The sequence below is a fragment of the Peromyscus maniculatus genome, chromosome 5 (assembly GCF_049852395.1).
Source record: "Peromyscus maniculatus bairdii isolate BWxNUB_F1_BW_parent chromosome 5, HU_Pman_BW_mat_3.1, whole genome shotgun sequence".
Taxonomy (NCBI): Eukaryota; Metazoa; Chordata; class Mammalia; order Rodentia; family Cricetidae; genus Peromyscus; species Peromyscus maniculatus.
In genome coordinates this window covers 9,570,359-9,585,980 of record NC_134856.1, presented here as the reverse complement: position 1 = coordinate 9,585,980, position 15,622 = coordinate 9,570,359, and the positions used below count along the sequence as shown (strand labels likewise).

At 45.8% G+C, this 15,622-nt stretch overlaps 1 protein-coding gene across 1 annotated transcript; it reads left to right on the top strand.

Moving 5' to 3' along the window:
* Positions 1-935: 935 nt before the first annotated feature.
* Positions 936-10,317, top strand: Gins3 (GINS complex subunit 3). Its single transcript, XM_006977800.4, has 3 exons — positions 936-1,239; positions 3,237-3,470; positions 8,338-10,317. Exons 1-3 carry the CDS (start codon positions 1,054-1,056, stop codon positions 8,566-8,568), a joined length of 651 nt encoding a protein of 216 aa, XP_006977862.2. The 5' UTR covers positions 936-1,053; the 3' UTR covers positions 8,569-10,317.
* The last annotated feature ends 5,305 nt before the right edge of the window (positions 10,318-15,622 follow it).

Sequence of the window (15,622 nt, the reverse complement as noted above, 5' to 3'; positions counted from 1 at the left end):
AAAAAACAAGTGACTGTTGCTTAGCATATGTAAAGTTCCAGTCCGTATTTAGAAGGCTATTGCTTAAATATAGTGAATTATGTGAATACATTAACAAATTGTTTCATTCAAAACTAAAAAGGGATGCAAAAGATGAAAGTCAAGAACACCCCCCTTCCTGTGTACACATTGCTCACAAACTCCACTACCCCAGGAATGCCCTGCAGCACGTCTCTCAACAATCCCCCTCAACGCGCATCCTTGTGTGAGTAGTGCCACAAACCCTAGCACCAAGCAACCATGACCTTTCCTTGTTCTGGATCCATGATAACACCTGGCACTGGAACTCTCGCGGGTAGGGTGGCTGTCAAAAGACTAACGGGACTAGTCTAATTTCCTCTTTTAGGAACTTAAACTAAGAGCCACAAGAGGAATTTGTCAGTTGACAGCAAAGCAAGCTGGAAGGTCCTGGGAAAGACTTAAGATTTTGTCACTCATATGTAAATCTACTTCTCCATCCAAGTTCCCGCCCCACCTGAACCCATACCCCCCCACCACCACCAAAATACTACAAATACTTTGTAACTCCGCACACAGTTCAACATTCGGGCTAGCGCTTGTGTTTTTGTTTCTTGAGTTGTTTTCAAAGACAAAAATTAACCTACCAGTGAAAAGGTTGTAATAAAAGCAGATTTAATGAGGACTGGAGTGGATAGTATATAATGGTTTTATTTGAAGCCCCCCAAGGATGTTTTTAAATTTTATATATTTATTTAAAGGGCTGTATGAATACAGTCCAGTTAGTACAAAACGCACACGGTCCCTTCACGTTCAAGCTTCTAACCACCTTGCCCAGCCTAGGCTACCAGCTGCGGGAGAACTTCCGGCCGCCTCACCCCAGGGTTTCCGCTCAGGGCGGTGACTCGGGACCAGAGCTGTGACTTCATCGATTGCTTCTGCCTGAGCAGCCACAGGCCCGCAGGGCTCGACTGCTCGGGTCTGGCGAGTCAGGCGCGGGAAAGCCGAGTTTGAAGCCGGTGGCTGCCTCGTCCCTTGACGCTGCCGCGAGCAGCCATGTCCGAGGCGTATTTACCGGTGGAGTCCGGCGCCCTGGGACCCGAGGAGAACTTCCTGTCCTTGGACGACATCCTGATGTCCCAGGAGAAGCTGCCGGTGCGCGTCGAGACGTCCATGCCGCGCCTGGGCGCCTTCTTCCTGGAGCGGGGCGCGGACGCCGAGTCGGACCACGCGCTGCCGCAGGTGAGGCGACCCGGGGAGGCCGCGGGGACCCCGGAAAGCTGCACAGCTCTCGGGCTGGTTCCCCGCCACCGCTGGATTTGTTTTTAAACGCCCCCCCCCCCAGGTCTTGGCTTTCCGAACGCTGGAGGATTGGCCCCAGCTGAGCCTCGCGGGGTCTTGGTTCTGTCCATGTTTGCCCTAAAAACTTATTTGAGGTTTGTAAGTCTGGGAACTGCAAGTGGCCTTGTGCATTCTGCAAACTGATGGCAGGGTCAGCCGCCTGTTCCCAAGGGCCGATTCGCCAGGGTGGGCGGAAGCGGGGCATGGCGGGGTGGAGGTGGGTGTAACTTAACCGTGAGCTAAGTTACATCCTCTCACTTAGGCAACTCCACAAAGATTGAGGAGCTTGGCCAGGGTCCCCCCGCAGTCCGTGGTGGCTTAACCAAGTCAGTCCTCGGTAAAAGGTTGCTCATTGTTCGGAGTGAATGTGGCAGCTCCGTGCACTTGCCCCTTTACCCTCCCATAAACCTAACAAAGACTGGGTGACAAAGCCAGCGGCCTCCAGTAAGTGGTAAACTAGGATTCGAACCTGGGCCCTACGGCTTCAACTAGGAGATTTCTTTTGGTTTTTGGCCGGTCATCTCATCTTGTCATGTTTTCCAATTCTTAGGGCTTTGAAAACCGTAGACATTGGCCCTTTCTGCCACCTCTGAAGCCCCCTGACTTCAGATTGATTTCACTTTGTTCTCTACTACCAGCATCCAGATTGGTACTTATATATACATACCATGGATGGAGAATATTCAAAGAAAGTAAAAGTAAAAAAGTATATTCATTTACTCTGGAAGACTTCCACTTCAGTGTTTTGTTGTTGTTGTTGTTGTTTTTTGTTTTTGGGTTTTTTTTTTGTTTTGTTTTTTGTTTTTGTTTTTTCGAGACAGGGTTTCTCTGCGTTGCTTTGCGCCTTTCCTGGAGCTCACTTGGTAGCCCAGGCTGGCCTCGAACTCACAGAGATCTGCCTGGCTCTGCCTCCCGAGTGCTGGGATTAAAGGCGTGCGCCACCACTGCCGGCCAGTTTTTGTTTTTTGTCGTGTTTTTGTTATAATCTGTTTTCTGTCTTTATTGCCTCATGACATGAAACCTCAGCCTAAGCTGATCTCATAGAAATTGAGAGTAGCAGAATGACAGCAGAGTCTGGGAAAGTGGGGGCGGGAACTTGATTAGCAGATGTCACTCTGGTGTTAATTAAGGCGTTCAGGTGTGCTGCTGAGCAGAAGAGTGGCTGTAGATTACAGTGAGGCCCTTGCCCTTTTGAACAACTGGAGAAAGGATTTTGAATGTGCTTACTCTAAAGAAATGCTGTTTGAGGTGGGTGGTTAACTTGATTTAGAGATTATACAATATGAAAGTGTATTGCAGCAGCATCTTGTACCCCTTAAATGTACCAGTTAAGAATATGTAAATAATGTAAATAAGGGCTGGAGATGTGGCCGAGTGAGTCAGGTTCTTGCTGCATTGGCATGAGAACCTGAGTCTAGATCCACAGGACCTACCTAAAAAGCCAGGCATGATTGTGTCTCTAACTCGGGCAGTGGCAGGGTGGGGGCTGAGGTTGACTGCTGTATCCCCAGAGCCCACTGACCAGCTAGTTTGACTGAAATAGGTAGCGTTGGGTCAGTCGGCAAGAGGACGAACTGTCTCAAAGTTAAGATGGAGAAGTAAGCAAGGAGAACGTTGTGACAGCAGCCTCTGGCCTCCACACACGCCGTGTTTACCAGGGAGACAGTGTGCATTTACCTGCCTACCCTGACACACACACACACACACACACACACACACACACACACACACACACGGCTAGAAAAGAAAATGACAATGTAAGTCTGTGGTTTGCTTCCTCATGTCACTTCACAGTCACCAGTAGAAGAGGCAGTATTTCCCAGAAAACAGGGATTTTCATTTCCCCACATATGCTGACTGTGCCTTCGTTTCTCATCCTGTGCTCTCGCCTGGTGCAGGGCACAAAGCTTGAGCTTCCCCTGTGGCTGGCTAAAGGACTCTTCGACACCAAGCGGCGCATCCTTTCTGTGGAGCTTCCCAAGATGTACCAAGAGGGATGGAGGACTGTGTTCAGTGCAGACGCTAATGTCGTGGACCTCCACAAAATGGGGCCCCATTTCTACGGGTTTGGCTCCCAGCTTCTGCACTTTGACAGTCCAGAGAATGCAGATATCTCCCAGTCTCTGCTGCAGGTAAGTAGTGTGAAGTGTTGGGCTGTGCATATCCTAGCAGCCAGTGATGAGTGATGGCAGCTACCAGACATCGTTTTTACCCTCTGTATTAGTCAGGGTTCTCTAAAGGAGAGAGACAGACAGACATGAGGACTTCAGACAGACAGATAGACATGAGACATGAGCACTTCAGATAGACAGACGTGAAGACATAGAGCTGGAGAGTTGGCCCAGTGGTTAAGTGTAGATGTAACCAACCATCTTAATGTAAAGATGAAAGCCAAGAGGTCAGAGCGATAGCTAAGAGCTAAAAACCTTACCCTTCACTGTCGCTGTACCTCTCCAAAAGAGACCTACTTCCTGTGTCTGTCTTTTTTATAGAGTTTCTGTTCTGCCTCCTCATTGGTTGTAAACCCAACCACATGACCTCCTAGTCACTGCCTGTCTGTACAGACCTCCAGGTCTTCTATGGTTGGTATTGAAATTAAAGGCGTGTGTCTCCAATGCTGGCTGTATCCTTGAACACACAGAGATCTACCTAGCTCTGCCTACCAAGTGCTGGGATTAAAGGCGTGCGCCACCAACACCCAGCTTTCGCTATGGCTTGCTAATAGCTCTGACCCCCGGGCAACTTTATTAACATACAAATCACATTTCAGTACAAATAAAATATCATTATAGTTAAGAGTACATACTGCTCTTTCAAAGGACCCAAGTTCAGTTCCTAGAACCCATATCAGGCAGCTCATAACCACCTGTAGCTCCCGCTCCAGGGAATCTGACACCCTTTTCTGGTCTCCATGGACACCATGTACACAGACATAGACACGCATACATAAAATAAATCTTAAAGTGCTGAGGCATTAAACATTTTTTTTTAAGATTATAATATAGTTACAACATTTCTCCCTTCCCTTTCCTCCCTCCACTCCCGCCCATATGTTCCTCCCCAGTCTCCTCCAAATTCGTGGTCTTTTTTCCACTAATTGTTATTGCATGCATATATGTATCTGTATATACATATATATTCCTAAATATAACCTGCTAAGTCCATATGATGTTTCTTGTATGTATGTTTTCAGGGCTAACTTTCTAAAAAATAAATTGAAAGAGTATCTGTGGGTTCTCAGATCAATAAAAAGCTTTTAACTGGAGAAGAAAAAACAACTATTAAGGCGATTTATTAGATCGGCTTACATGATATGGTCTCAGTAGTCCAACAATAGCCGTGTCACACCAAAGAGACTAAGAATCAGTAGTTGCTCAGTCCACAAGACTGGATGTCTTAGCAGTCCCAGTCTGGTGCTAAACACCTGAGGATTCTCCGAGAGCTGCTGCTTCCTAATATCAGCTAAGGAATGCCACCCCAATGGGGTAGGTGAACTTGCAAGAGTGAGGGCAGGCAGGCAAAGCGTTTTCCTTTGTCATGTCTTCATCTGAGCTGCCCTCAGAAGGTGCTGTCTACGTTCAGGGTGGGTCTTCCCATCTCAGATGAAGACAGTCCCTCATAGGCCCTAGCAGCCTGCAGCTCAGTTGACTTCCGATCCAGTCAAGTTGACAACTTAGAGTAGCCATCACACTTGGGGAGACGTGTGATCCATAAACCTGGTTTGTGGGTGTTCTAGGGTGGCCTACACTTCCACTGTTCTGCCAGTTTTTTTTTTTTAATTGATCCAGGGATGTAGACCAGTGGTCCAGTGCCTGCCTCTTATGATGTGAAATAAAACCTATAAAGGGCCGGGCGGTGGTGGCGCACGCCTTTAATCCCAGCACTTGGGAGGCAGAGGCAGGCGGATCACGCCTTTAATCCCAGCACTTGGGAGGCAGAGGCAGGCGGATCTCTGTGAGTTCGAGGCCAGCCTGGGCTACCAAGTGAGTTCCAGGAAAGGCGCAAAGCTACACAGAGAAACCCTGTCTCGAAAAACAAAAACAAAAACAAAACAAAAAAAAAACAAACAAAAAAAACCTATAAAGGTTTTTACATGATATATCCTGGAGGAGTGAGAAGGGGACTTAGGGATGGATATGATCAAGACACATGTATAAAATTATCGAAGAATAAATAAAAGACACTGTATTTTTAAAAAGAAAACAGTTAATCAGACTGCTGTCAGTCACCTGACCAGGAGTCCACCCCAGAGGAAAGCTTGTTCACCTGAGGACATGCTGAGGAGAAGGGAGGGATAATTGCCCCTTAATAAGTTAATATATATACACCTTTCCCAGATGGTCTTCCTGCCCTAGAGCTTTGCCTTTTGGACACTGGCCAAAAAGCCGCAGCGTGTTTTCTCCAGCGCCCTGGGGTCTCTGACTCATCTGGAGTCCTTTCTTCTTCTGTCACACAGCTGCTTGCCAGCTTCCATACAGAAGGCATGGCTTTCTCTCTTCCTCTTCTCCATCTTGCTTCCTTGGCAGCCGCCGGGATCCACAGCTTGGCCTCCCTCTTGTTCTTCTCAGACTTTAATAAAATTGTCTCCGGCTTCAAAACAAAAGTGTTTTACACATTTATAGGGTCCTATATAATGTTTTAATACATGTATCTATTATATAATGTCTATGTCAGTTAAACATGTCTATCTACAGTATTCATTCTTGTGTGTGTGTGTGTCTGGTGTGTTTACGTGTGTGCTCATGTTAAATGTGTGAGTGCAGGTGCATTCTTGCCCCGGCACACATGGAGTGGTCAGAAGACAACTTTGGGGGTCAGTCCTCACCTTCCAAGGTCTCTCTTGCTATTGACTACGCCAGACTGACTAGTCAGTGAGCTCATCTCCACTTCCCATCTGACCAGTCAGTGAACTAGTTTCCACTTCCCATCTGACTAGTCAGTGAACTAGTCTCCACTTCCCATCTGACTAGTCAGTAAACTCATCTCCACTTCCATCTGACCACCGAAGCAGTGAAATTACAGATGTGCAGTCCTTGCTCGGCTTTTACATGGGTTCTGGGAATTCAGACTTGGGTCCTCACATTTGCATGGCAGGTGCTTTCCCCAGTGGCCCTCCTCCTCCTCCTCCCCAGCCCCTTAATCATTTCTTCTTTAGCGTTTTGAAATGCACAGTTCATTATAGCCATCTGTAGGCACTTTATTGTGTGGTAGCACCCCAGAACTTCTTGTTCTTATCTGATACATTTAAAAAATGTATGACCTGCCTCTTCCTTTTTGTATTTACTTCCTAGGACCTAGGTTTGATTCTCAACACCATATGGTGGCTCAGAGCCTTCTGTAATTCCAGTTCCAGGGGATCCAACACCCTTTTGCGGCCCCCACAGGTACTGCGCATACGTGGTGCAGTACACTCATATGCAGACAGTACACTCATACACCTGAAATCAATATGAAGGGAAAAAGTTTAAGTCTTACTTATTCTGTGGCTGTCTGATACCACAAAATTGAAAGGAAGGAAGGAAGGAAGGAAGGAAGGAAGGAAGGAAGGAAGGAAGGAAGGTAGGAAGGAAGGAAGGAAGGAAGGAAGGAAGGAAGGAAGGAAGGAAGGAAGGAAGGAAGGAAGGAAGGAAGGAAGGAAGAAAAAACATTGCTGTCCATTCAGTAAAAGCAGTTCATACCCATACTGTAGACCAGAGGTTGAATTAAAAAACTGTAGAATGGAAAGCTAAAAAAGAGGGAAGCGTGTGTGTTTTACCGAGACTTGGACTTTCTGTTGCTGGTTGTTTGAGATGGGGTGTCTCACGAAGTTACTCAGTGGCCTCTAACTGGCTCAGCGTTCTAGACTGGCCTGTACTTAGGGTCCTCGGCCTCCGAGTAGCTGGGATTACATTCTGTGCCAACAGGCCCAGCCCCCAGGACTTGTTCTTGAATAAAGTTTTCTTTTTTAAAGTGAGTTGTGTGTTTTCTTTTTCCGTCACTGCTTTCAAGTGTTTTAGAGTTGCTTCTAGATTAAATGATTTTTGCTGTGAGACAATAGAAAAACTGGATCGGGGCCTGTGGTTTTTCCTCAGAGCTCTTTGCTCTTACACATCTCCATCCTGCTCTTTGACTGAGAAAAATAGAAACTGAATCCAGTTGATCCCAAATCCCATCTGGTTGAAAGCTGTTCATTTTCATTTCTGTAGTCATTGTTCCCAGTAACGACGGGCAGTGCTTTTCCAGGGCCTCTGTGCGCCAGCCTCTTGCTGTGCGCCAGCCTCTTGTGGTATGCTTTACATATATTGCTTCGCTGGTTTTAGTAACAATCCATTGGATTTCCATAACAACCTTTTTTACTGTAAGAGAAACAAAGACTTTCTTAAATAGTAGGGGGCACCCAAGCCTCCTGGGTGAGTCCTGAGACCAAACTGAAGCCATCCAAGTGTTCCAGTATAGGGGCGGGATAGAAGGCTCAGTGGTAAGAGCACACATTGCTCTTGCAGAGGACCCGAGTTCAATTCCCAGCACCCACTTCAGGTGGCTCACAACTGCCTGCAACTCCAGCAGCATGAGGGCATGTGCAATCACATCGATATACACATATCCACATAGTTGAAAAAATAACAATAAGGCCATATATGGTGGTGCACACTTTTAATTCTAGCACTTGGGAGGCAGAAACCAGTAGATCTCTGAGTTCCAGGCCAGCTGAGGCTACATAGTGAGACCCTGCCCAATAAACAAGTAAATACACAAACCGTTAACTGCTTCAGTAAGAACAAGACATCTGAGGGCCAGCAGGGCGGCTTATCAGGGTAGAGGCCCTTGCAGCTGAACCTGATGACCTGTGTTAGGTTGGTGGAAGGACTGTGTCCCACAAGTTGTCCTCCAACCTCTACTCACATACATGGTATCGCATGGGTGCCCCGTCTCCCCCTAAAAGTAAGTTAATGGAAGGTTTTCAGTGTGGCTGGAGTGATGGGATGTGATGTTGCCCCTGATTCTCTTACTCTTCTTCAGACTTTTATTGGACGGTTCCGCCGCATCATGGACTCCTCCCAGAATTCTTACAATGAAGACACTTCAGCACTGGTCGCCAGGCTGGATGAGATGGAGAGAGGCTTATTTCAAATAGGGCAGAAAGGGCTGAATGACTTTCAGAGCTGGGAAAAGGGTCAGGCTTCTCAGATCACAGCGTCCAACCTCGTTCAGAATTATAAGAAGAGAAAGTTCACTAATATGGAAGACTGAACAGCACTGCAACTCGTGGATTTATCTCTGTGTCCCTGACAAGACCTAGTTAACTTCATGGGTGACCCAACTGTGGACTGCTTCAGGGCTTTTGACCTTCAGCAGGCTCCGAGCTTGGAACTACCTGGTTGGGGGCAGATGTGCATGCCCTTGATCCTGTTGGTCTTCCTGGACTTCAGTTACCTGCTGTTCCACAGCGAGGCCTTTTGACCCGAGAATGCCGCTGAGGAGCCAGAGTTCATCTGAAAGAAGGATCTTGGACATAGACATAGTCAAGTTGGAACTGGGATTCCTCAGGTGCCTGGTCTTGTTGGCTGCAAAGGACAAGTACAAAGTGGGTCATCTCTGCCTGTTCACAAATTTCTCTTAAGCTTATTTGCCTCACCTTCCTCATGGTTGGACAAAGGATATCATCCCCACCATGCTGCCCACCTGCTGGGACTTACCCCAGTTTCCAAAACGGTACATTGGGAGGAAAGGGAAGTCAGCTGAGTGGCAGAGCAGAAAGGAGACGACGTTGAGCTCTTGGGCCCTGTAATCCGGGCTTTTGAACTAGAGTCACATCCCTTCAGTCCACCAGAGGGGCCGTGGTGTGTCTGTCAGTGATCTCTAGAGCACTGGCACTTGTTCCATTCCCCGTCTAGAAAAGCTGTCAGGGGGGTGTTAGGAGTTGGAAAGTAGTTATTAAAGGGTGTTTACCAGCCTTTGTGATATCTACATCAGGGGCTTACACTGAAGAGCCTCGGCTGAAAAACAGCCTGGTAAGTGTTAGTAGGGAAGACTCCTTCTTTACATTTTTTTTCTCCAGGGTTAACTACTGCAACATTAATGCAAAGAGGACCCCTGACCACTTACTGGGAATCTGTTTAAAATTGCACCCGAGGGATGAGTTCTCCAGACCCTAGGCTATCACTGGCAAAAGCCTCATTTCCTAGGGCCATTTGGATTGTCTGGTAGGCAGTTTCTCCATACCACTGGCCACCCCTGGCATCCTACAGCTACTGGAAAATATCTTCATTGTAATTACAGAGAGATTTGGGTGCCCAGATCACTAGTATTGTAGTGGATGCTTAAAATGACAGATGCATGTAAATGTCTGTCTTAGCACAAAATTGTTTTTATCATTTGACTTCATTTTAATTAAATGATGGGCTTTGCATTTTGTACATGTGCTGTCTAGTTTCCAGGCTGCCGGGAATCAGCAAGTCATCTAAGGGTGTGTTCTTTGATCTTATTTGACTGTAATGCTCAAATCTGTGTTTCTACAACTGCATTTCTGTTTGTACAATATGCATAAATACTAGGAACATTTTCTGGGAGTGTGCTCTGCCCTAGCAAAATGACACTTCGTTTCTACCACAGCTTTTATGCACGTTCAGGGCCCAGGAACCATGGGCAAAGAGTGTGTTAGCCTAGCTTTTGGCGGCTCTGCTTTCGCAGGTAGCTTTGTTTTTAAAGATAATACTGAGACTGCTGATTATCTTTCTTTTTAAAAAGCATAAAACAAGTTTCCTCAAAGGCCACATATTCAGAACTTGTTTTAAGTTTTGAACAGATTATACCATACACAGTTTTCAAACCCATGTTCAGTTGCAGTGTCCTTCAAGTCTGTCGGACTATTCGTCATCCCAGAAACCACCCCTCCCCAGTTCAGGTTTCCAGGTAATTGTTTAATTCAGTCAAAGAATTGATTTTTTTTTTCTCAAAAAGGATGAATTGTCTCAAGTATTAAAGTGATTCTAAAATTCAGAGAGTGGATGTGTGCCTTTCCCCTTAGGGCTCTCTTCAGGTATCTGACCGTATTATAGACAGAAGACTTGGTTCACTCTGCAGGTTTCCCCAGGGCCACACTGGACTCAGAGAGGAGTGAGACAAGGCTGTTTCTGAGTTCTTGCCGCTGTCCCTGACAGCTCCAGGCTTAGGCTGTGGATCTTTGTCTACCTGCTGATGACTCCCAAGTTCAGAGTTCTGGTTCAGCTCTCACCCTCTAATCCTAGACTCGTACCCAGCTGCCTGTGTGGTGTTCACTAGCATCTGACAGATGGAATCATGGTCAGGACTGAGTTCCCAGTCTTGGCCCAATCCACCCTTGTGGCCTTTTTCCTCTATTGGTGACAGCTTATCTTTCCTTGTCCTTTTGCTCAGGACAAAAAAGTGAGTACTAGGCTAGCCCTTCCTATCATTCTCCATCTCTTTTAGGCCTACCTTTAAGTAACTGACCGTCTTTCCTACCTCACCTACCTGCTCCCAGATGGTCTGGCCCAAACATCAGATTCAATCGGCATCTTCCCATCTGAGTGGAAATGGCCACCCCGTCATCCTAGCAGTATTCATTAAAAACTCTGCCTTTAGCCCACTGACCAATAATCAACTTTCTCACAGCTTCTGTAGCAGGAGCAGTCTGTTTCTTATTTTACATAAAGATTCCACTCTCTCCTAAGAATGCTGAGGCTCTTACAGAGCTGTTCACTTCACGTCGGCATCACGGAACCAGAGAACTGCTGTGTCCGAGGTAGTCACACAGGAATGGGAAATACTAAGATCTCCAAAAGCCCGTGTAGGAGATGGTTTCAGAGCTGCAGAAATGTAGCTTATGCTTAGCAGTCAGGAGCCCTGGGCCCAGTCCTCAGCACTATTAAATTCTACATGGAATTTCCTTGTTCCATCACCAATCTTCAAGGAACCTCAAGAGGGCTTTTTAATCTGTATTCTTGAAATGATGGTGTTTGAGACCAAGATTGTCCTTTGCAAAGAAAACTTACTCGTGTTTCTGGAAGTATTTTTGGTTTGAAGAGGAAAATACGTACTTCAGGGACTTTATAGAACAAAATGTAGACTATATGATTATGAGATGACTCTGGATAAAAGTGCTCGCTGCCCAGCGTGACAACTTGAGTCCAATCCCCAGGGCCCGCATGGTTGAAAGAGAGAACTCATTCCCTTAGCCTGACCTCTGACCTCCACATACGCACCAAAGCCCGTGTGTGTACATGCGCACAAAATACATTTTAATTTTGTTTGTTTGTTTTCGAGAGAGGGTTTCTCTGTGTAGCTTTGTGCCTGTCCTGGAACTCACTCTGTAGACCAGGCTGGCCTTGAACTCACAGAGATCCGCCTGCCTCTGCCTCCTGAGTGCTGGGATTAAAGGCATGCGCCATCACCGCCCAGCTAAAATTTTTAATGTAATAAAAAATTACTCTATGCACCATAGTTTCAACATTGGTTGTCTAGCAAGGTGAACTTTTAACCTGGACTGCACGAGCAGTTTTCTAAACGGTGGTTAGGTGGGACTGGGGAGATAGTTCAGGCAGTCAAGTGCCAACACTGGGACCTGAGTTTGATCCCAGAAGCCGTGTGCAAATACCAGGTACAGTGGTTGCACACTTGTGATCCTGGCATTGGGGGGCAAAGACAGGCAGATCCTTGGGGCTCACCTACCAGGCAGCTTTGACTGCTTAGCAAGCTATAGGCCAGCGAGAGACAGTCTTAAAAAAATGTACAGTACCTGAGGAATGACACCCAGTGTTATCCTCTGTTTTTCACACTTATGTATGCATATGCACATGTACCCATATACACAAACATACACATAGAAAAACAGTGGAATTCTCTAGACCTAGAGAAAGGTCTCTGAAAGTTGGAATTCTATTGCTAACTATTGATATGCCCTCTTGAGTGACCGTCCTTTATAAAAGTAGTGGATAAAATGCACAGTGAAGGGAGGGCCAGTCAGCAGAGCCACTGTGCTGGTTCCTCTTCTCGTTGCTATGCAGGGTCAGATTTGACTTGGTTTAAGGGGACTGGGTGTGGACATGGCAGCAGGCAGCTCCTGGCCATGGGGACATGCAGCTGGAACTCACCTCTTCATATCAGCACAGCAGGAACAAAGCCAGAAATGGAGCCTGACATTAAAGCTCCTGCCAGCCCTCAATGACCTGCTTCCTCCAGTGAGTCCTGAAGATTCTATACGCCCCCAAACACACCACCAAATGGGGACCCTCAATGACCTGCCTCCTCCAGTGAGTCCCCACCTCCTGAAGATTCCATACGCCCCCAAACAGCACCACCAAATGGGGACCAAGAGTCCAAAGACGTGGGTCAGGTCACACTGGAGCAACACCATCTTACTAGAAGCAAGTGAGGGACAGAGCAGGTGGGCGGGCCTGTTTTGCTTTGGGCATTTCATGTTTTTTTCTGGCCTTCTGCTTGTCTGCCTAGTGAATCCAGCAGACAGTGTAAGCCAAATGGTTTGCTTGGCAAGGAGCAGCATCCTCCATCCCGGCCCGAAGACAGGAGAAGACAAGGAAACTTCAGGGGATGTAAGAAGAGAAAGGAGCCCCTGATCCTGGAGTTGGGTTGAAGTCCTTCATCCACTGAGCCAAGAACTAAGGTACAACCAACAAACCTGCTTTGAAGATCGCCTGCAGAGATGAGATTCCCTTTCCTAAGATAGAACCTCAGACAAGGATGTTAAAAACAGTAAATAAAAAAGGTTACTTGGGGTTAGAGTATCTATGACTTCAGTATTTTTTAAACCTAAGCAACACACCTCAAAACTGCCTTACAATTTCTTCTTAAAAAAGGAAATGCTTAAAGAAAAATAAACCAGCTTGTATTTTTGTACTTGTTTTTAAGAAATCACTTAATTTTCAAATCTTGTTTAAATTATTTGAGCAATGTAACTTCCAAAGCACAGAACTATAGACACCTGAATGTGGCTTTCTCAGGAGTTTGCCCACGTACTGGGTGTGTACTGCCTTTCTTTGTCTTCAGGAGTTTGCTCTGTGTCTAGGATACATACGGATGTCATTCTCTCAGGTGTCACGCTCTCAAATGTCCTTAGATTTAATCACGCACGTTGTTTCTTATCTCTACTTAATAAACTCACTGACTCTGCTTCCCTCCGACCCATCCTGAAGGTCTTTCCTGTGCATGGTCAAGGACCCAGCATCATTTGGGTGGTGGTCCCTTAGGAGGAAACTCCAGAGTCCAGCAGCCGTCCTGGGCTGTGTCTCCCTGCTACTGCTGATAGTTCCGTTCACTATCCTGTTGCCTCCCTTCTCGTCTGGGGAAGGTACATGGTCTTTACTGTCCCCAGAAGGTCTCTTCCTGCCTGCTTTTCCAAGATCAGAGTTGGAACAACTAAAGGTCATCATTTCATTAAACTACTTGGAAATAATTTTGAATTTATAGAATAATCATAAACACAGGACAAAGAGTTTTCCTGTATTCTTTCCAGAATGTTTTTAATCATGGTACATTTTCAAACAAAGATGTTAACATTGGTACAACATGTTAAACCCCAGGCTGAATGCAGACTTCACCAAATATTCCACTAATGTCTTTTCCTATTTCAGAATCTGATCCAAAATCCTGTTATACTTAGGGAGCCATCATTTTAAAAGGTAAAATAGCATCAACCTTTGGTCTGTATTTTGGAAGTTCAGCTTACTGGAGCGGTTTCATTGCATAAGGCGGAGAAGGGAGGGTATCCAGGCCCACTAACCCTACTGATTAGCTTATGAAGGCGAAAAACACTCTTCCCTTTTACTCCCAGTGCTTACATCTGACAGAAAAGGATAGCTGATTCTACTTAAAATCTCTAGCATTCTCCCTCTGACAGTTAGTAACTTAATTGTCTCTCCCTTTCTCTGCTGGCTCCTCGATAATTTTCTTGTGTCTAAATGAGTTTAGAATGAGCACGATTTTATATACCAACATTATTAACAAGTGTCAGCACAGCTCTGAAAATAGTGCCTGGGAGTCACTTGTTTCAGAACTCAGAACAGAGAGCCAGCTTCTGCTAGCTCCCACCCGCAGCTAATTACAAAAAAAAAAAAAGTTCCAAGCCCACATGACAACTTCAGCCCCAGTTTCATCCTTGAGGGAAAAAGCTAGCTCCACCACACAGTTTGCATGATGAACTAAAGCTAGCCTGGGACACTCTCTTTGGACACAAAAGAGTAACTGAGTAGCTAAGAAGCATAGGTTTAAATGCAGCAAAGGTGCATTGAAGGGAAATGGGGTTCGGTTTGAGTCCTGGAGACGCCTCTCTCTCTCTCTTCAAGAGCAGAACAGTTTTTAAACTTTCAAAGAACAGTCATTTTCTCAGCTCTTCATGGTCACTCTTGCTAAGAAGGTAACCCCAGATCCTCCGTTCATACTTTTCAATTCAAGACACCAGGTTTTAGTAATATGCTTCTTTTCAAGTAATGGCCAGTCCAGGAAACATTAGCTGAAGATAATTAGCTCAGGCTTTCATTGATTTTTCAGAGGGTCCTACCAGCTGAATTCCTCAAATCATTCCAAATATTTTTAGTGGGCAAAAGAGTCATATGCCAATGATTAAATTATGTTGCTTTATGGCCAGCCATGACTATCAAGTCCTTTGATTTTTAAAGGCTTTATTTTAAAAACCACTAAAAATTAAAAACCTTATTTCATTGAGATGCTGTTGTTTCTGTAGACCATTGTGATTTTAAAAGGCTTTTCTACCAACTGCAAATAAAACAAACCACCTAAAAACCATTTGCCTTGGGTTATTGTGTGTGCATCTGTAGAGAGAACAGAGTGTTCCGCTGAGCTAAATGGGGAAGAATGTACCACTGTGGAATTACAGCTAACACATACCCACCTCCTCCTTGTCATCCAAATGGGTATGGTGAGGTCCCTCATGGTCCCACACTGCCATGTCAGTCTCCTGGGAGAGATGTTCTGTCTTTAGGACATCAAGAAAAAGAACTAATGTATGGAGGCTGTGGAGGGCTTAACCCTTCCCAAACTGAGAGCTGAAGGGCCTCTGGGAGGAGCTGGTCCAGACTGGTGAAAACGCCTCTTGTTGGCTGGGTGGGATGATGCATGTCTATAACCCCAGCATGCAGGAAGCCGAGGCTGCCTGGAGGTTTGTAAGTTCGAGGCCAATTTGGGCTACCCGTTCCAAAGAAGAAAATAGTAGTTTTTGTTTGTGTTTGATGTGTGCAAAGGAATATATGTAACTTATTCTTATGTTACGACATGTTATAATACAGTGGATACCCAGAAGTTTCCATTCCTT